This window comes from Dama dama, chromosome 3 (assembly GCF_033118175.1).
Source record: "Dama dama isolate Ldn47 chromosome 3, ASM3311817v1, whole genome shotgun sequence".
In the NCBI taxonomy this organism is placed as follows: domain Eukaryota; kingdom Metazoa; phylum Chordata; class Mammalia; order Artiodactyla; family Cervidae; genus Dama; species Dama dama.
In genome coordinates, this window is record NC_083683.1 from 62259706 (window position 1) to 62281856 (window position 22151).

General features: G+C 38.9%; 1 protein-coding gene across 3 annotated transcripts in view; it reads left to right on the plus strand.

Annotated features, from left to right (window-relative positions):
- The window catches only part of GRIP1 (glutamate receptor interacting protein 1), a 442838-nt gene that overhangs the window by 270556 nt on the left and 150131 nt on the right, over positions 1 to 22151 (plus strand). For all 3 annotated transcript variants that reach the window (XM_061130617.1, XM_061130618.1, XM_061130619.1), the window contains exons 3-5: positions 7135 to 7270; positions 10072 to 10217; positions 17519 to 17602. In XM_061130617.1, coding sequence (XP_060986600.1) covers positions 7135 to 7270; positions 10072 to 10217; positions 17519 to 17602 — 366 coding nt within the window. The remainder of the gene's footprint in view (positions 1 to 7134; positions 7271 to 10071; positions 10218 to 17518; positions 17603 to 22151) is intronic.

A 22151-nucleotide genomic window follows, 5' to 3' on the forward strand; every position in this document is an offset into this window, starting at 1 on the left:
TATGGTTATTACATAATATTATAGAACTTATAAGAACTTTTAGAAACTGTAGAAGAAACAAGAGAAATTTCCAGGATCCAAGGCCCAGCAAAGAATTCTTAAAACTTGACAGCAGCGTGACCCATAAAAAGAGAATTAGACTTCATCAAAATTAAAACTGTTGGCTCTGCAGAAGACCTTGTTAGGAGAATGAAATAAAATCTACAGACTGAAAGAATATATTTGCAAACCACATATTCAACTGGGGACTAGTATCTAAAGTATATAAGAAACTCAAAACTCAACCTTAAAAAAAAGCAAACAATCTAATTAGAAAATGGGCAAAAGACCTGAGAAGACATTTCACCAAAGAGGATATGCAGATGGCAAATAAGTACCTACGCACAAATTCCCACATCTCCCATTAGAGTAATGGCTCAACTTTCCCAAGAATTAAAACCAGAGTTAGATATCACTGACAGCCACGCATATCAGTATGGCTAAAATAAAAATAAAAACAGTGACAATCGAGTACGGGCGAGAATGCCAGTGGATCGTTCACTCGCTGCTGGTGGGAATGCAAAATGGCACTGCTATCTTGGAAAACAATTTGACAGCTCATTAGAAAACTACATATGCAACTACTGTATGACTTAGCACTTGTACTCCTGGGCATTTATCCCTGATAAATGAGTAATTATGTCCACACAGAAACTCATATATAAGTGTTTGTAGCAGCTTTATTCATAGTAGCCCCAAACTGAAAACATCCAAAATGTCCTTCAACAGGTGGACAGTGATACCAACTTTGTACGTCTATACCATGGGACACTACTTGACAAGGGAAAGGAACTCTTGCTACACACAACTTGGATAACTCACCAGAAAATTATTCTGAGTGTAAAAAGTCAACCACAAAGTTTTCACACTGTGTGACTGCATTTATTTAACATTCTTAAAATGGCAAAGTTATAAACACAGAGAATAGGGTAAGGAGTTTTTAAAAAGGGTTGGAGTAAGAGAGTAGTGGGTGATCTATAAAGGATAATATGTGGGACGCCTGTGGTGATGGAAACGCCTGTATCTTGACTTCATCAAGGTCAATATCCTACATATATATAATATATGTATTATAGTTATGCAAGAGGTTACCATCAGGGGAAAACAAGGTAAAAGGGATCAAGGGCTTCTCTGCATTATTTCTTGCAACTGCATGTGACTCTTACAATTAAGATTCACTTAAGAAATTTCCCTGCTGATCCAGTGGTTAAGAATCCACCTTAACAGTGCAGAGGATGTGGGTTCGGCCCCTGGTCAGGGAACTAATATTCCACATGCTGCAAGTAAACCCAAGTGCCGTAGCTACTGAGCCCACATGCTCTGGAACCTGTGTGTCACAGTGAAAAAGACCCCAAAGGATGCAAAAAAGATCCTGCATGCCGCAGCTAAGACCCAGTGAAGCCACATAAATAAGTTAATAAATAAATAAATACATATTTATTTAACAGATTCAATTAAATATCTCACAGTTAATAGTTTCTGCCTGCAGTGCAGGAGACATGGGCTTTGATCCCTGGGTTGGGAAGATCCCCTGGAGAAGAGAATAGCAACCCAATCCAGTATTCTTGCCTAGGAAATCCTATGGACAGAGGAGCCTGGCAGGCCACAGTCCATGGGGTCACAAAGAGTCCAACATGACTGAGCAATGAACCACCACCAGGAGGTGGTGTTCAGACTGATTTGGTCTGGGCTGGGTCCGCACACGGGTATTTCCAAGCTCCCCAGATGCTTCTAACATGCATCCAAAATTGAAAAAGTGCAAATTGAACTGCACATCCAAAAACCTAGGTCATCATCTACCATTTCTTGTTCCTCTGCCTTTAACACCGCCCTTCCACTTGCTGAGATGAGGCTACCTTTAAGACCTCACTCAAAAATAACTCCTCTGAGGAACTGTCCAGAGTACGACTTATCCAGTCTGGTGATGGATCCTCCCAGGCTACACCATGGTGACCCTGCACTTACTCTTGTCATCACTCTTTGCTGTAATTGTCATTTTTTGTGTCCATCTCCCTGCTTTCAGCAAGTGTTATTACAATTGTTCACTTTGCAATTGCCTGATCATTAGCCCCTGAATTTTAGGGACCTTCCAAAAATTACAAGTAACTCTCTTTTCCTGCTGTAAGCCTAATTGGACTTTTTAAATAATCAACGAGGCAAGAACTTCTGGACACCAAGAGTTTCACAGAAGAAAACAAGATGATTATGCTATATCTTTATTCTATGCAAAAGTCTTCATACTACAAAGCACTAAGATGGTCTGATCTGGGTTCTGTAGGCCCTACACCTATGGTACATCTTTTTCTTCCTTCTTCTTTATCTTTCTCAGGGGCGATACCTTTGGTGGTGTAACATCCAGTCATAACCCAGCACCTCTTTCAGTAGCCTGTCTTCCTGTGAAGGCTCTTTCTGTTCTTTCATTAGCAACATTAAACAGCCAGCTGGTAGACTTTAGGAATATCATTTTTCACAGAAACTTTGCAAGGATGCATGTTCCATTTTTGCAATAATATAAAATATACCTTGTGCCCCACAAATACTATTGGCGTTTTTATTGATATTGTGAACTTTATAATTTAGGGAGAATTGCCATAGTTTTTATGTTGGGTTATGGAATATCGGTTCCTTGATATCTGGGATTGTCTCTGTTTGGTTGAGTTCTGTATCTCCAAAGCCTAGAACAGTGCCTGGTACATAGTAAGTGCTCAGTTTTTACTGAGTGAATGAATGAATGAATGAATGAATGGGATGCCTTTTCTTTTGTTCTGGTCTTATATTCCCTCAGAAGTGTTTTAAAGTTTTCTTCACAGAGATCATGTATATTTTTCATTAATTTTTTTTCCTTAGGGATTTTAGTTTTTTGGCTATTGTAAATGCAGTTTTTTCTTTTACAAAAACATTAACTAGTTGATGTTTGTTTATAAAAGGCTATGGCTTTCTGCATGTTAATTTTTAACCACCTATGTTATTGAATTTTCTTATTCGTTTGCAAGAATTTTTCATACTTGTCTTGTTTTTGCCAGATATCACTGTTAATTCTCTTAAAACTTTCTAAAGAGGATTGAATTACAAGCCCAAAGAAAAGCAACAAACAACTAAATTTCATTCTAGCAGTGAGATTCTTATTGGTTGAGTGTGTGCTGGTACAGATGTAAACCTGCAATTTATTTTCTAAGATAATTAAACATGGTGATTAAGGAAAACGTCAAATCCACAACCGGCTCATTCCTTGCCAGTTGGGCATCATCTGTTCCCTGAGCTGCTTGCTAATATGGAGAGACTGCCGTCTTGACTACAGAGCCCTCTTAATTTGGGGAGGAACATTTGCAATTTAAATCACAAAGAAAGAAATTGTCAGTATATACCGAGGTGCTTCACTGCGAGCTTTGTTCAGTAAACCTTGCTATACAAGGGAACTCACGCAAATGAATGCATCTGTCTTCATTTCTCCTCGCCATTAGATCATTATGCAAGCATTAAACACCAAAAAAGACATAAAATGATTGATTGGTGTAGTGGAGCGTGCAGGTTAGCAGAAAGCCAACTCAAGAAGCCTGTTCCTCCCTCCCCACACTGCTGCTTTTCTCCTCTCCCTTTTTGGAAACACCCATAAATGATTTAGTCAGTCCTGCAGGGTCTGGAGATATTTATTGGCAGTCAACATTCCTGTGATTCAGCACATTTTCTTGCGACAATATTCTATCCTTACTCCTGAGTTTTGCCTAATGTAGATTCCCCCTTTGGTCTGTCCTACTCTGCTAATCCTGATCAATAAATACAGACAGATTAGACAGAAGAAAAAATTGTGAAATTGATGTTTTATTTGGAACAGCAAGTCTTCATTTCACACTGTGGCCAGGAACATCTCCTCTGCAGCCCACCTCCCCGACAACCTACGCGATGGCATGGTGCTCTCTGGCTCATTTGCCTCTGTGGCTACGCTTTAAGCATCTCTGACTTTTTCCATCTTTGAGTTTCATTGTCTGGTTCACAGTAAGCACTCAGTAAATGCTAGAATCAGTGAATACACAAATTACTCAGTTAAGTGATACAGTACATTAATGTTTTCTTTCGTGTTATTAGAACTAACTATTGGGGAAAGGTTTGAAATCTTTTTAAACAAGAGAGTAATTGACTATTACTAGTTTTAAAAGTAACCCAGATGGATTTGTATTTTTAACAGAGACCAAATTAAACTCATTGAATTTAGCTTTTCTAGATTCTCAGATTCAGCCAGAGGTCTGGGAAGGACCGAGATTCCTTCTGGAGAAAATTGCATTGTCCACATCTCATAAGGCTGCATCTATGGGGCTTCCCTGGTAGCTCAGTTGGTAAAGAATCTGCCTGCAATGCAGGAGACCCCGGTTCAATTCCTGGGTTGGGAAGATCCCCTGGAGAAGGTCCATGGAGTTGCAAAGAGTGGGACACGACTGAGTGACTTTCACTTTCTTTTCATGTCCTATATCCCATGTTATTCAGAAAGTACAGTCTTGAAAACCTGAGTAGGAATGAAGTTCTTACTAATTGAAACTTAATTCTCACTTGCTTGTTACTGTTTTAAGAGTTGCTTCTTTATGTATTTCTAGTTGACCTTTAAGACATACCCTTAAAAACCACGCCCCCAACTCCTCAAATACAGCTCTGTAAAGAACTGCTTAACCAAAGGGAACCAATCTACATAAAGAAAATGCAAACAGTCCTTTTGTTGGGCAGAGTTGTTGAACACATTATGTCTCTGTAATGTGAATCGCCGTCACCTAGTATGTGATTTTCGTTCCGTTATTATTAACCTTATTTTTCCCTAGCCTTTTGCCAAGAAGGACTTATAGAGGTTGCTATCAGTTGTGCCTGTGTATTTCTTTTGGGGTGTAGAGAGGGTTGCTTTATTCTGTGTTGAGGGGGCATGTGAATTGCACACTGTCATGGCCTTTTGTTACAAATGCACCTGGTCAATGATGTAAAAAGCCCTGTGCTTTTATATACTTGACAAGAATTTTACTTCTTGTTCAGTCACTAAGTCATGTCCAACTCTTTGCCATCCTATGAACTGCAGCACGCCCGACTTCCCTCTCCTTTACCATCTCCCAGAGTTTGCTCAAACTCACGTCCATTGCATTGGTGATGCATTCCAACCATTGCATTGTCTGTCACCCCCTTCTCCTCTTGCCCTCCTCAGCGTCAGGGTCTTTTCCAGTGAGTCTGCTCTTTGCATCAGGTGGCCAAAATATTGGAGTTTCAGCTTCAGCATCAGTCCTCCCAGTGAATATTCAAGGTTGGTTTCCTTTAGGTTTGACTGGTTTGATCTCCTTGCTGTCCAAGAAACTCTCAAGAATCTTCTCCAGCACCACAATTCAAAAGCATCAATTCTTTAGCACTCAGAGAATTTTACTTCTTGAATTTCAATCATTATTTGATCTCTCATTCAAAATGTAGTAAATGAAGCTGACATCACTCACACTCATTGGCTCTTCCTTGGGTTCTGTTTTAAATCAACAACAACTCAGATATGCAGTGTCCTGAAACTGCCATGAAAAGGGAAGTATGCAAGGCTGTCAAGGTCACAGGACCTGGCAATCCCAAGCCTAGACTGCCACTAATACATCGAAATCAGTGGCCTGTTCCTGTCTTCTTTCCCCAGGTATTCTGTTCTCACTAGACAAGATGAGAAATTATTTCTTTCCCTAACACGATTTGACTTTTTTATTTTATTGGCTAATTGGATGGTAGACCGGCAGCAATAATTCAAAAACCTTTATGATATGCATTCATAAAATTTTGAAATGATAATTAACACTGCCATATGTAATTAAGAAAAGGGCAGAGGTGTGCAAATAATCTTTTCGCTTTTTTGACTTTGAAAGGGGAAGTCTATTCTTGCATTTTAACATGAGAATCTCTGATGTCCTAGGAGTTCATAACCCCTGAAATTCATAACCTGATTCAGGAAGAGTTGGAAAACTGTTGAGTTTCCCCATTCCTACCTAGAGAGTGGATGCAGAGTTGGGGATAACAAACAGAATTTTCAAACAATCCTTGTCATAGTTAACCTCTGGATGGGTAAATGTTGAGGCATTTCTATTTCTGAAAGCAAGGATAGTCAAATTTTCTTTCTGTGGTGCCTTAAATCAAAAGATTTGGGTTCTCTCTTGGTATGTGGGGCTTCCCTGGTAGCACAGTGGTAAAGAGTCCACCTGCCCGTGCGGGAGATGCAAGAGACGTAGATTCAATCCCTGGGTCAGGAAGATCCCCTGGAGTAGGAAATTGCAACCCACTCCAGTATTCTTAACCTAGGAAATCCCATGGACATAGGAGCCTGGTGGGGCGGCAGTCCCTAGGGTCACAAAGAGTCGGACCGACTGAGCATGCATGCATACTTGGTGTGTAGATATGACACCCACAAGGTTGGTGAGATTGAAAAATTTCAGAAAGAGAGAATGAGAATTAACAGAATTCCCTGGGGATTCTGAGGCCCAACCCTGCCTTAATATAGTGTGACACATTTTGTAAGAAATTATGTAAGTTGTAACATGACACTATTTTACTTTGTTTTCTGAAAGACCAAAATAAAAAACTAGAGTCAATAATATTTCTCTTGAACTTGTAGAAAGCTCTTCGCTTGTGTCATTCATCTTCCTCAGCTAAAAGGTATCGCAAACTTGGAGTCTGCTGCTGCACTGTCTGCTCCTGTATTATTATTTCAAATTTCATTCCAACCCCTTTACCTTATGACTCTCAATTGCTCCCTTTGGAGTTACAAGGAGAAACATGAAAGAAAGTCACTTCAGAATAACAGGAAACAAAGGGCAAATATTATCCTTGTACATAAGCCATGTCAGACTATTTATTGTGAATCTAGAACGAAGTACCCCACTGGTACCCATTTTAATAACCTTTAGTGGAATAGCTGCTCAGCTTTATCTGCACGCTCATCTTTATGAGACACTCTGCAAATTGCAATGGAAAACAAGCTGCAGAACTTTTCCCACCAGAGAAAAATACAGAGCGTTTATGGGGGGGAATCAGCTCACCACCCACAAAGACAACCCCTTATGCTTCTGCTATTATTTACTAAAGCAGATTCTTTTCTTTTAACAGAGGAATTCAAAGGCTCCACTGTGGTTGAACTGATGAAGAAGGAAGGCACTACCCTTGGGCTGACGGTCTCGGGCGGAATTGACAAGGATGGCAAACCCAGAGTATCTAATCTGCGGCAAGGAGGAATCGCTGCTAGGTAACTGCATCGCAGGGAAACGTAGAAAAAGGAATGAAGGTGTAATTAATTCAGAACTTAAAGCTCCATCAGAAAAGGTCACTAATAGATAAGTGACACTGCCATCTGCCAGGTGGAAGCATGGGGGGTGGGGAGGAGGCAGATTTCAGAAGGATGGCTTTTCTGGCCCATGCCGAAGTCACTGGGGAGCTCTTGTGTCATCTCAAGAGCAGTCAAGTCCTCCTAAGATTTTAATTTTAAAATGCTTGTGTCTGGACTCCTCTGGCAGCACAGTGGTGAAGACTTCACCTTCCGATGCAAAGGGTGCAGGTTTGATCCCTGGTCGAGGAGCTAAGATCCCACATGCCTTGTGGCCAGAAAACCAAAGCATAAAACAAAAACAACATTGTAATAAATTCAATAAAGGTTTTTTAAATGGGCCACATCCAAAAAAAAAAAAAATCTTAAAAAGAAAACAGCCACCTGTATGGATTTAGTCCTCAAATGTGCCCCTAATGGGCTGCAGTGGGAGTGAGACAGCCCAATCATCTAACAGGGAATAGATGACCCATATTCTGTGGACAGGGGAAGCTGCCACATGACGAGCCCAGGCAGTGAGGGAGGCCCAGCTCCAAGTGTCTCAGTAGCAATTTTACTTGTCCTACATATTCTCAGCTTTTCTACTTGTGAGATTTTCCTTTCATCAGGACAAAGAGATGGTTTCCAAAAGGGCAGAAGGCTTAGTTGAGAAGGGCTGGTTTTGTCCTTGTTCTTATTGGACTGCAGATTGTACTAGTTCTTGCTGACGACAGAGCATCCTGGGTGCTGGACAGGGGTGGGTTTGCTTTGTAGACAAATTCGAAATCTACCTCAGAAAGAAAGGGTGGAATGGTGAGGTTTCATTCAAAGTGAAGTTAATGTCCCTTAAATCCTGGACACCAGTATTCGTGTCCACAGAATCCCAAATTAGGTTTTAGAGTTCTTACCTTAGTAAATGCCACCTGAAATAGCGGTTATTTTCAATGATCAACCTATTTGTACAATTTATAAGCTCAAGCCAATTGATTGCTCCATGATCTGCAGCACTGTTTGTAAAACCAGGCTGATGTCAACACAAGCAACTTAGTCTCCTTCCTTCAGGATTTGTGGGGGGTTTTTTGTTTGTTTTTTTTGTTTTGCATTTTTTAAAAAATTGAAGTATAGTTAATTTAAAATGTGTTAATTTCTGCTGTACATCAAAATGATTCAGTTATGCATATTAATATATATCCAGGGCTTCCCAGGTGGCACAGTGGTAAAGAATCTGCCTGCCAGTGCAGGAGTCACAAGAGATATGGGTTCGATCCCTGAGTCAGGAAGATCCCCTAGAGAAGGAAATGGCAACCTGCTCCAGTATTCTTACCTGGAAATTTTCATGGACAGGGGAACCTGGTGGGCTGCAGTCCATGGGGTCACAAAGAGTCAGACGTGACTGACCACACAGACGCATACACGCACATGTATATATGTATTATTTTCATGTTCTTTTCCAATATGGTTTTTAAGAGATTTCTTTCCACCATAGCCTCCTTTAATTTTTAACAGTCATAGCCAATTCATGATGCTGGGACTTCATGTGTCTCCAGGGTTTCTTCATCTGTAGCCCCTAAAGCAAGCATGACTGGCATGGGGGAGGGTGAGAATGTCGTTCACACATGTATTGATCCTATAATTAAAAGTAACACTCTGCCAGTTATAGTGAGTATTATTGATCACCAAATATTTATTGCTTAAGCCACTACCATTTCACAGATAGTAAACCAAAATAAGTCAAGATAAGATACCTGCCCTTAGGGGGTTTATAATCTATTAAGGGAAATAGGGTATTAATAAAAACATGAGAAGTTTGGGAGCAATAATCGCATTGTGTAATAGTAAAAAGCAACAACATAAAGAGTTGTCACAGTGCATGAGCCAATTAAGTTGCCAAATAAGTGTCAGTCAGTAAACTTGTGTTAAGAGTGACCACGTGTACTGTAGACTTGAGAGTATTATGGAGGTTCCGAAGAGAGAAGGATTGGAGCTGGGCTAATGTAAAACAAATGATTTCATTATTTTTATTTGGGGAAAACATATAATTGAATTAAGTCCTGTCATTGGTCTTGCTGCCTGCTCTTGGTTTAGAAATAGAGTTTGACTAAACACCCCAAAGTAGCCACAGTTCTATTATGATGGTGAGGAGAGAGGAGTGTGTTACTGAATCCCCATGCTTTGATTGTAATTTCTTCTTAACTGATACTTTTTAAAATCAGTCCTGCTATAAGCAATAAATAGCAAAATAAAATGACCTTCTATATGGCCCTGGACATACTTCCAGTGAAGATACCGAAAGTGGTGAAATGTCCGAAAGGCAAGCAGCAACATTGAAAGGGAATGAGAAGAAAGGAAAACTTCTAGTGTGTCCAGGATACAGATAATCTGCCCCCGGAGAACCAACTCTTTAGGGGCAGAGCAACAAAAGATAATTTTCTCTTTATTTCACTTTCTGATGCTCTTTAAAAATAAAAGAGGAAAAGGCTTAGGAAAAAAAATCAGGGATAGCAGCAGATGCAGTAGAGGACTTGGAAAGTATACAGTCAGCATGAGTAAGAGGGATCCCTGAGCATCTCACCCACCCTCAGCTGCACTCCTGCCCTCAGGGACCAACCGCATCCTAGGAGGCAGGGACCCTGCTGTGTCGGCCTTCTGGGCTTGCGTGTTTATCCGTGATAGCAAAGTGGGAAATATGATCAGACTGGCCCAGGGGGAGGAGAGCTCCACTGAAGCGACTCTTTGTTTTGCAGAAGTGATCAGCTGGATGTGGGTGACTACATCAAAGCAGTGAATGGCATCAACCTGGCCAAATTCCGCCACGATGAGATCATCAGCTTGCTGAAGAATGTCGGGGAGCGCGTGGTTCTGGAGGTGGAGTATGAACTGCCGCCAGTCTGTAAGTCATCACGGCCAGGGGCAGGGCAGCCGCACCATGCTTTTGCCTCAAACTCTTGGTTCTCATTTTTTCTCTCTCTCTTTTGCCATCATTGTCTTATTACAGGAATGGCAGAGCATACTCTCTTGATATTTAAAAAATTATCTGAATTACTATCACCTACTCTGGAAGAATGTAAAAGAGCATAAATGATGATGAAATTATCTAGGACTCGTGTTTCATTAAAGCCATCTGTGAACATCAGAGCTGAACTTTAGTGTCAAATAGACAGTCAATTCCTAGCTCCAGTTTTTACTAGCTGCATGCCTTTGAGAAAGTTACTTAAGCTTCTTTTGTGTCACTTTGCACATCTGAAAAATGGGGGTGATATTAGTAACCTGTGATGTTACTCATGGATCTGTTATGAGGATTAAATGAGTTAGCATTTGTGAAGCATTCAGGACAGTACCTGGCAAAAAATAATACATATACAAATCAAAACTATAAGGTAGGCATTATTATCATTATTATTCTCATTTTACAGATGCTTAAGTTAAATATGTTTTCCCAAATTAGTAGGCACCGAAGTCAGAGCTTTGCTCTTCTGTACTACTGAGAACTGAGATTGATTATTAATAACCGGTGATAATTCATTTGTTTAGTGATGACTTATTGAGCATTACCGTGTTCCAGCCTGTCCCCCAATGAATGTCAGTAGAATTTACACTCTAGGAGGAACTTCTCTGGTGCTGCAGATGGTAAAGAATCTGCCTCAGTGCAGGAGACCCAGGTTCCATTCCTGGGTTGGGAAGATCCTCTGGAGGAGGAAATGGCAGCCAACTCCAGTATTCTTGCCTGGAGAATTCCATGGACAGAGGAGTCTGGCAAGCCCCAGTCCATGGGATCGCACAGAGTCAAACACGACCAAAGAGACTAGCACTACTACTACTGCTAGAGGAAGACAGAAAATAAAATAAAACCACAATAAATGAGTTAATTACGATTGACGCCTGAACAATGAGGGGGTTAGAAGTCCCAGTCCTCCTTGCCATTGAAAATCAATGCACAGCTTATATTTGACCCTCCATATATATGATTCCTCCAAAACCAAGGTTCTTCCATATCCTAGATTCAACCAACCTGGTATAGTGCAGTACTATAGGATTTACTATTAAAGAAATCCACAGGTACATGGACCCACACGGTTCAAACCATGTTGTTCAAGGATCACCAGTATGTAGCATGAATGTTATGGGTCATGAATGCTGTGGGGACAAAAAATAAAACAAGAAGAAGGGTTGGGAGTGTGGGCTGGGAGTGGGATTGCAATTTTAAGTAGAGTGCTTAGGAACAGTTTCACTGAGAAAGTGACATTAATCAGTGACTTGAAGGAGGTGAGGAAATTAGCTATATGGTTTTCTGAGTTAAAAGAGTTTCAGAAAGAAGAAAATGCCAGTGCTAAAATCAGAAGGCAGGAATAATCTGGCATAGTTCTGGAAACATAAAGAAGGACAGTGTGGCTGGAACAGAGTAAGCATGAAGAGAAGTGGGGGAGGTGGGAAGAAGTGTAAACGATAGACCGTCCATGTAGGCCAATGGAGGGACCTTAAGTGTTGCTCTGAATGATGCAGGAAAGCATTGGATGGTTTGGGCAGAGGAGTGACATGATCTGATTAACGTTTTCAAAGGCTCCTCTGGCTGCTGTGTTGAGATGGCAGAGTCAAAGGTAGAAGCTTGGGATACCATTTGGAGGACTATTGCAGTGATCCAGGTGAAGGATGGTGGAAGATATGGTGAAAAGCACTCATATTCCCCATCTATTTTGAAGACAGAATCAACAAGATTTCCTGATGAATTTAATGTGGATTATGCAGAAAGAGGGGGCTTCTCTGGTAGCTCAGCTGGTAAAGAATCTGCCTGCAATGCAGGAGACCCTGGTTCAATCCCTGGGCTGGGAAGATCCCCTTTTTTCTTGCCTGGAGAATCTCCATGGACAGAGAAGCCTGGTGGGCTACAGTCCATGGGGTCACAAAGAGTCAGAAACGACTGAACACCTGCAGAAAGAGAAAAGTCAAGGACCATCAGAAGGTTTTACGCCTGAACAACTGGAAGGATGGAGGTGCCATTAATGGGGGAGGATAAGAATGTGGGCAGAGCTGTCTTGTGAGGAGAGGATCAGAAGTTCATTGCTGGGAGGGAATTGCCTTGTGGTCCAGTGATTAGGCATCTGTGCTTCCAATGCAGGGTGCCCAGGTTCAATACCTGACTGGGGAAACTCAGATGGCACAAGCTATGCAGCATGGCCAAACTAAATAAATAAAATTTAAAATAATTTTTTAAAGAAGTCCATTGTTTAAAATACTACATCTGAGGTGCCTATTTGATATGCTAAGAGAAAATGTCAAGAAAATGCTGGAGATACAGTTTGGCATTTGTGAGAAAGATCTAGAGTAGAAACGTAAATTTAAGAGTAATGGGACTAGAGATGATGTTTGACGCTTTGGGATTAGGAGATAGCACTCAGAGAGTGAATGTATAATGCATACCAATCACGAGTTCTTATTCTTAACATAAAATCTAACACTGAAAATCTCATGGTGATTTTATAACAAAATCAATTGGAATCTGAGTACTAAAACTTTGCTACAGCGTTTTTCATTTCAGTAAGAGCCAGCAGTAAAATAGAGTGTTGAGAGCTTGAACTATGTCACTAGTTAAGTGTCAGTTTTGTCCCTTTCTAGCTTTGTGACTTTGGGGAAATTATTAATAATTTCGCTGAGCTATAGGTTTCTCAGCTATAAAATGACTGTAATGGATGTAGAATTTTTATAAGATTTCAAGGCTGTAATCATGTATTTAGATCACAAGCACAGACTTCATAAGCCATAGTGTATCTTAGCCATATTACCATTATTTTTGTTGTTATTATTATTACACTGAAAGTACTGTGTTTTCTTGAACTCAAAGTCCGTTTGTTTTGAAATCACTATCTTAAACCACTGCCTAGGAGTTAAGAGGAGTCAAATATCTACAGTTAATGCTCTTGATTAAGCATTTTTATTCCAGTGTTTACATGCATATCAATAAACCACAACCTGTTCCTAAGAGGAGCTCTTAGTATTGCTCTCAGGGTAAGGCAGTTATGGAGATTTGCTGAGCATTTTGGGTTGTCCAGAGCTAGGGATTTCACAGTAGATTAGAAGGCATTTATGCAGGTCCAGTAGGAAGACTAACATTCCAGGCATAGGGCACGGCAAGGAAGTATGAAGATAGTCCAGTTCACAGGCTGAATCTCTAGTTTGGAATTACTGGAACACAAAAGGAAGAGAGGGCCTCAGAGGGACAAGGTCAGTGGGGTAAACAGGAACAAAGCCGTGAATGGTGGGCAACAAGGAGCCTTTTTTCAAAGGTTTTTGAGGCCAAGGAGCAGCATCCTCAGATCAGAGTTTTGGTTTTGGTTTTGGTTTATTCTTACGTTTTGGCTATTTCACACAGCACGTGGGATCTTGGTTTCCCAACCAGGTATCAAACCCATGTCCCCAGCAGTGGAAGCATGGAGTCTTAACCACTGGACCACCAGGGAACACCCCCAGATCAGAGTTTTGACTTATTTAAAGAGGTCAAATGGAAGCTATAAGCTCCCAGGCTGTTACAGTTTCCCAAAAGAGAGGTAATACTCTGAATAAATATAGCATTAATCGAGTTAAAGAGGAGAGAGTGGACATCAGAAATATCCAGGGGTTAAAACCTCTCCTGACTTTGTGATTATACCTGCCTTTTCTCCCTCACACAATAAAGCCGATGGCAAAAGAGAAAATATTTTTAAACACAAAAGTGTGAGGTTTGTAGTAGAAATCAGATAGCAGAGGTCTATTCGCCAAGGATTATCTCTGTCTCTTTCTATTATGTTTAGATAAATTAATAAGATCTTTGCGTTCAGGGAGATCGAAGGGATTAATAAGCCTCCCTTTCACTGAGCTCAGACACAAGCCAGGCCCCAGGGAGAGAGCTGCCTGCTGAAAGATAGGCCACCCAAGGCCAAGACTGTAACTCTCTCAGGAATCACAGCAATCTGAGGCTTAGCCAGCCCCATAGCCCAGCAGGAATTGGAGGAAGGTCTGTATGAGAGAGAGAGAGAGAGAGAGAGAGAGAGAGAGAGAGAGAGAGAGTGTGTGTGTGTGTGTGTGAATGAGAGAGAGGGAGAAAGAGAGAAAGTGATACAGAGAGACGGAGAGCAGATAGAAGAAAAATGGAACTGTGACCCTGGGTAAGCACCTCCTCTTTTCTGATACCCAGTTTCTTAATGACAATGAAATAGTCGATCTCCATGAGCTTAGAGTTCTTTTCGACTCTAGAATTATGTGCTATTTCCAGACTGTATTTAGAGAGAATGTTACCAGACTGTATCTTGGGCATTTGTATGTTCAGAGTTGGTCTAGAGGAGTGCCTTCAAGTTTTTTGTTCCCATAACCCCTAAAGAATTTTGAAATATTACCTAATTCTCATCCACTTTTTAGTTAACACCTAAAATTCTTTATGATAAGCTTTAGTAGTTAGACAGCATATAATTTTGGCATGAGGTTTGTTTTATACATCTTTAAATACCATTTCCATTCAAATCTTAGAGCTACAGATTTACCTCATTCATTTTATGAAAAATGTCTGCCATGGAATTTTATTGTCAAAGGCAGTCCTCGCTGCTAAACCATCAGCTAAATCAGACTAGCTTTTTATCAGGAGTCCTTCCATAATTCAAATAAATGTGTTAAGGCATGTCTCTGTGACAGCCTGATTACTTCTCCTGTCTAATTCTAAGAGAGATAGAAAGACTATAGATGGTGGCAGTGGTGGTGATGATGATGATATGGTTGGGGGGACAGGTCTTCTCCTGTCCCAGGTCTTCTCCACATGGTTCGTTAGGGGATGTAGTCTGAGGGAACATCAGCTATCCAAGGGAAGCTCCTCCCGCGCCAGCTGCAGAAGGAAAACAAGACAAGCCTAACCACAGGAGCACATTTGCAGACTCTGTTCACATCCCCCAACACCCCATTGGCCAAAGCAAGTTAGCTATGCAAAACCAACGTCATGAGGTTGCACAACTCCTAGGTATAGGGGTTGGGGAGGCGGGGGAGTAGTATATAATTTAGAAAAACCAAACCTACCGTAATAAAATAGAGTGTCACTTTGTGATATAGAAATACATGCATATGCATATATAGAAACAAGGGGCACCAGAACAACTAAAATACTGAGGAGTAGTATTGTTGCATTATAAAATTGGTTCTACCTCAGCCTTTTATGTGCTCAGTTTGATTCTTTGGGTAAGCCCCTTAATTGGATCTCTGCATCCACACATACACGTGAAGTTATGAATAGAATTCACATGGCCAAACAAGATGTCTGGTGCTGAATATGAAACCTCAGTCACCAAGAGCCAGTCACACAAATATAAATTATAAAGACCAAATCTATTTCATTAAGTATATTAAAATGTAGTCAGGATTCCCATTTTTCTTTGCACATGATGACGAGCAATAGTGTGGATAATCTAAAGCTGTAGATAATCCCCAAAGTCTTTATACTGACTTTAGATTTGATTGTAAGATTTTGTGGTCAGCAAGATTTAGTTCAAGCAAAATTAAAATTACAGTGCTTTGTATCCCCAGAACAGACATCCAGCCAACAAAGACAAGTGGCCCAGAATTAGAATTTGGTTGTGTATAATTGAAAGTTGATTTAATGATTAAATTAAATACAATTTGTAAACCACTTTCAGAGTTTCTGGCACACAGAAAACATTCCATAGATGCTCATTAATTATTTCTCCCCATATCTTTTCCTTAATAGAACAGAAAGATCATGTTCTTAACCAATTTCTTCAAGTGGCTTGTTGGGTCATGGAAATAAGAAAACGTTCGGTTTGAACTCAGTTTTTTTAATTTAATTAAAACTGTATCTCAGTTCTTTTGACTATTTGTATGCACTGCTCCTAGCTGATTAGAATAAACTGAAATTCCCCTGATAGCAAGAATATGACATTTAATTAAATCAGCAGTATACCGAAACATTTTGTTCAGCTGTAGATTTATATTGCTTTTTAGCAGATCCAAGTTCTTATCGTACTTTGTGTTCCAGCTGCCTGTGTCCAGTTTTTGAATTTAACTGTGTGCTGTTCATAATCGTGTCCACCCCTTTAAGGATTCATAATTTATGATAATTAAAAAGTAATTGTAATTAATGCTTAATTAAAATTATTTTTTATTCCTATGAGTGGCAAGAAATGTTCTTTTCAAAGATGCCTTTAAATTTTGTCTATAAGTTTCTTGTTGACAGTGGAGTAGGGAGCCATTCCCTTCCCCAGAGATTATTCCTGACCCAGGGATCAAACCCAGTTCTCCGGCATTGCAGATGGGCTCTTTATCTTCTGAGCCACCAGGGAAGCTCATAATATAACTTATCTCCTCATACTGTGTATAATGTAATTAGAGATAGCAACTTGGCAATGCAATTTCATTTTGTGAAATGAGAGCAATAACCAGGCAAACATAACCTAAGCAGGATGGTATCAAGTAAAATTAAGTAGATCTTTATTTTATTAGTTAGTAGTAACATTTTGAATGTTCTTCAAATTTCTTTTGCTCTCCAAGTTTCATTTGGGTTGTTGATGTCTTTGTTTAATTGCTATGCATCATGTCAGAAAATCAGTTTGCATCAACTTAACCTATTAATGGCAATCTGAGAGTAATACTTTTCTTCTTGTTCTAGCTGCAAAAAAGATAATTATTAGTTACTCAAGAACAGTTATGTTTTATGAGTGTTAATCCAGTTGTCATCACCAATTAGAATGATACTCAGATGTATTCTTTCTATAAAACTTTGTAAGTAATAAAAAAGAAAAAATAAACATAAAACATTAATTATTTTGTAAGTTTTACAAAAATTGTATAACTTTTGCATAATAAAAAGGGATAACAATTCTATTTATCACATGAAGATTGTCTCTCTTGTTACATAGAGTTTTAGCAATGTGAATATTATGCTCTATAAACTAGCTACACAGGAGGAAAGGAAGTATCTCTGGTTTTGATTCTACCTGGACCTTAATTATAGAAGTCATTTATGCAGACAACTATTTTATGATATTTGTATGTCATTCCAATTTTTTTCTAATATTTTCTTTAAAAACAGATTTTTTTAACTGTTAATTACTCAAGAAGAATTATTTGCAACAAGAAATCTGTAGTGTTTTATTCCTATCAAAAAAAATCTAGAAATGTTATTATGAAATAAGACTTATTTCCCTCTCTTTTTGCTGCTTTCAGCTGTTCAAGGATCGAGTGTTATTTTCCGAACGGTGGAAGTCACGTTACACAAAGAAGGAAATACCTTCGGTTTTGTAATACGAGGTAGGTGGCAGTTAGAAAATAGAACCATCAGATATTCTTGGAGAATATGTCACTGAACTGTTGGGAGTAAACTAGAAAGTCATTTAAGAAAAACTGATGTTTTCAGTGCCTAAAGTAACCTTATGTCTTCCCTCGTGGTTCAGATGGCAAAGAATCTGCCTGCAGTGCAGGAGACCCAGGTTTGATCCCTGGGTCAGGGAGATCCCTTGGAGAAGGAGATGGCAACCCACTCCAGTGTTCTTGCCTGGAGAATTCCATGGATAGAGGAGCCTGGTGGGCTACAGTCCATTGAGTCACAAAGATTCGGATACAACTGAGCCATTAATACACACACACACAGTGTTACCTTGTAATTTTGCATCCATTTTTCTTTAAAGAAACAAAGCAGTAATTGGGAATCTAAATGGAGTCCAAATGATCTAGCTAATTTATTTCAGTTCATTAATACACAGTAAGAAGTCATTGTTTGTAAACCTTGTCAATTCATAGTTATCCTGCGGCTTTGCCAGTTGTCAACATGTCTTTTGCATCCCTTATATATTTTTCTATACCATTTATCATTGAGTCAAAAATGTTTGTGAATATTGCTTGATTTGATTGAATACACTAGAGTTCAGTAACTTTGTTTAAATTATTTTTTCCTAAAATGCATTCTGTTATTGTAGCTTCCTAGAAAGGAATTGCAGATAATCTAATCCCTTGAGCACTTTGGTACATCAGTCCATCTTATTCTTGAATGATATTAATAATAAATATTTCAGGTGAAATTTTGTCCACAGTTTGTCTACAGGACCATTAATTCTGAGCTACAATGCTGGCTTTTAATGTTTTCTTTTATTATTAGCAATTTCATCCTTAAAGTCTACACATGCATTAACAACTCAGAATTTCTAGTATGACAATGAGGTTCAATAGGAAACTGGGTAAGCATCAGGAATTTTTTTTAATATTTCCTGATTTTTTTTTTTTGTTTTTACGTATTGCATTTTGTACTTCACCAGCAGCAAAATTCTGTCAACATTTTTGACATTAATTAAAATAAACTAAGCATCTTAAGAAATAGACAAGCCTCAAGGAATGAAGGAGATGTATTCATTATACAAACTTGCCTTAGATGACTAAGCTTTAAGTATTAGGTTCAATTCTGTGTCAGTTATGTAGCAAATCAATCAATCAAACATTCATTAAGGACATGTCACCATGTCAGCATAGGGCAAAATACTGTGGAGTCATGAGACAGAACCCTGATCCACAGGGAATTACAGTTCAGTGAATTTTAAGACATAAGTTGATATAATACCCAAATGAGTATTAGAGAAAACAGGCAACTAGGATCCCACTAAGTGATTTAGACCAGTAGTTATTATACTTTACTGACCCAGTCCTACATTAGGTGGAGCCACAAACCCCAAGATCATTTACCTTAACCATTTTCAAATTTCTGTGTAAAAATTTAGATGAATGTAATGAAAAGTCAGTGTAGAAATAATTTTAGCTTGGAGGGTGGTATATTCAAATCTAGTTTTTCAATATAATATGAAAGAGAGGTGCACTTGAATCACATGCTTATAAGTCTAATTATTGAAATGCAGTAAAAAATACTGCTGGTGCAGATATTCATCACTAGTCGCTGTCTGCTTAATCAATAACAAATCAAATTGCTAATGAAAGAGCTAAACCAACAGTAATTTATCATTTAAGAACTAAAAAAAGTAGAAGCAATTTCAATCTGCAGTCACCTCAAGACAACTGATGGTATGATGGTAACAGATGTCCTTCCCACCGTTTGCAGAAATTTCAAATATGTGTGTTTATGCTTAGTAAGAGTTTTTAAAATATGAGCCTAGACACCTACCTAGTACATCGTAGGCATTTAATAAATGAAAGAATGGATGAATGATGCCTAGATTTGTGTGGATATCAGACTTCTTGGTATTATAGTAGATATAAAACCTTAGTAATAACGAGCCAATCTTAGTTTATGTCACTCAGTCATGTCCAGCTCTTTGTGGCCCCATGGACTGTAGCCCACCAGGCTCCTCTGTCCATGGAATTCTCCAGGCAAGAATACTGGAGTGCATAGCCATTCTCTTCTCCAGCAATCTTCCTGACCCAGGTATCAATCCTAGGTTCTCCTACATTGCAGGCAGATTCTTTACTGTCTGAGCCACTAGGGAAGCCCTTTAGTTAATGAGTACCAGGTTTTTGTAGGTTTTAATAACTTCCTTAGGATGTTGGTTGAATACAAAAATTTGTCAAATTTTGCATAATTTTTAATGAGCATAAATAAAGAACTTATATTTGAAACCAATTTGAGGCCCATCTGGAGGGTCTTCATGCTCAAAAGGTGGCCAGTACCCATCCCTTAAGAGTTATTGGTTAATCGCAAAGAGAGTTGCAGAATGAAAAAGTACTGTAGATAAATGCTGTCATGGCACATAAGATGTTATGGCATAGGTGGGATATGAGCTTAACTTAGATCAATGGGGAATACCAGGACAGTTCAGGAAGGAAGGAGAGGAAGATATTGCAGATGAAGCATGTTCATTTAGTGCTAGAAAATTTCTTCTTACTCACTTAGGATGGGTCTTTTAACAGTTAGCCAGGCCTTTAGCTGATGAATTGAATTACCTTTCTCGTGCTGTATGTCATGATTCAAAGACCTTGACTGCATAAACAATAGAACTTTGCACCCATAAAATAAAAAATGATGTTCCAGTCTCGATCATGGAGAGTTAAATTTCTATTAATTCCTTTGCCACCAAGCAGAAGATGGTTTAGATTAACAGGAAGAAAATCAATGAACTTATTTACAAAACAGAAATAGAGTCACAGATGTAGAAAACGAACTTATGGTTACAAGGGGATCAGGAAGGAGGAGAGATAAGTTGGGAGATTGGGATTGATATATACACACTACTATAAGGGAAATGTTGTTCAACTGCTCAGTCATGTCTGACTCTTTGCAACCCCATGGACTGCAGCACACCAGGCTTCCCTATCCGTCACCATCTCCCAGAGCTTGCTCAAACTCATGTCCATTGAATTGGTGTTGCCATCCAACTATCTCATCGTCTGTTGTCCCCTTCTCTTCCTGCTCTCAATCTTTCCCTACATCAGGGTCTTTTCCAATGAGTTGGCTCTGAGCATCAGGTGGCCAAAGTATTGTTACCTATATGTCAAAGTATTAGTTACCTATATGTAAAATAGGTAACTAATAAGGATTTACTGTATAGCACAGTAGGGCTTTCCTGGTGGCTTAGAAGGTAAAGAATCTGCCTGCAATTCGGGAGACCCGAGTTTGATGCCTGGGTCGGGAGAATCCCTGGGTTGGGAGGATCCCCTGGAGAAGGAAATGGCAACGCGCTCCAGTATTCTTGCCATGGAATTCTTGAATTCCGTGGACAGAGGAGCCTGGTGGGCTCCAGTCCATGGGGTCACAAAGAGTCAAAAATTGAGTGACAAACACGTTGACTTTCACTGTGTAGCGCAGGAAGCTCTACTTAGTACTCTGAAATGACCTATATGGGAAAAGTATATAAAAAAAGAGTGGACATGTATATATGTATAGTTGATTCACTTTGATGGACAGCAAAAACTAACACAACATTGCAAATCAATTCTAGTCCAATAAAAAATTTTTAAAATAGATAACATTTTGTGATAAATTAAAGAAACAGGAAAAATCACTCTAGTACTAATTTGCTTTTCACTTTGGATGAGGCAATTTCTCTAGTCGTTTTCAACTGTAAAAACTGTAGCTTATATGTACTCATTTAACATATGGAGCCCAAATTCAGATTTGGTCTACATTGTGTCCCTGGCATTGATACTTTTAATAAAGCATGCCAGGTGGTTGATGTTAATGAGCAGCCAAGATCTAAAATACCAGTGGGCTCTGAATGGTCTTTATTTTGCTTTATAGCTCCAAACATTTAGCACCTTAAGTGAATCACAAATTAAACTTGGCTCATTATTTCAAATAATGATAAAATGTCACATATCAAGTAATTTAGAGTTACCTTGCTCATATTTTGACATGTATCTACTGTTAACATACTTGTATTTGAACCTTCAAATCAAAATAGTGGAACAAGTTTCTTGCTGCCTTCAACCTTTATCTTTTTCTGAATCAAAACCCTTCAAAGGGAAGTAAACTTATCTTTTTATAATTACCTTGCAAAAAAGAAGTTACATGATGGTATTTATATAAATATGGTTAAGCATGTGCTGTAGTTTATTGTCATAATTTTCATTAAAAATTTTCTTCTGAGAAAGTCATGAATTTCCTATTTTGAGTCAGGGGGCTCAAAGAAGCCATCAAACTGATTTTTTAAAAAAGATACTGAAATGGAGCTTTTACTAATCAATCAGACTGAATAAATCACTTGTAATAGAAATGAACCTACATGGCTGATTCATATCAATGTATGACAAAACCCACTGGAAAAAAATAGTAATAATAATAATAAAAAAATTAAAAAAAAATAAATAAAATAAAAAAATAAAAAAAATAAAAAAAAAAAAGAAATGAACCTAAAGGAAACAT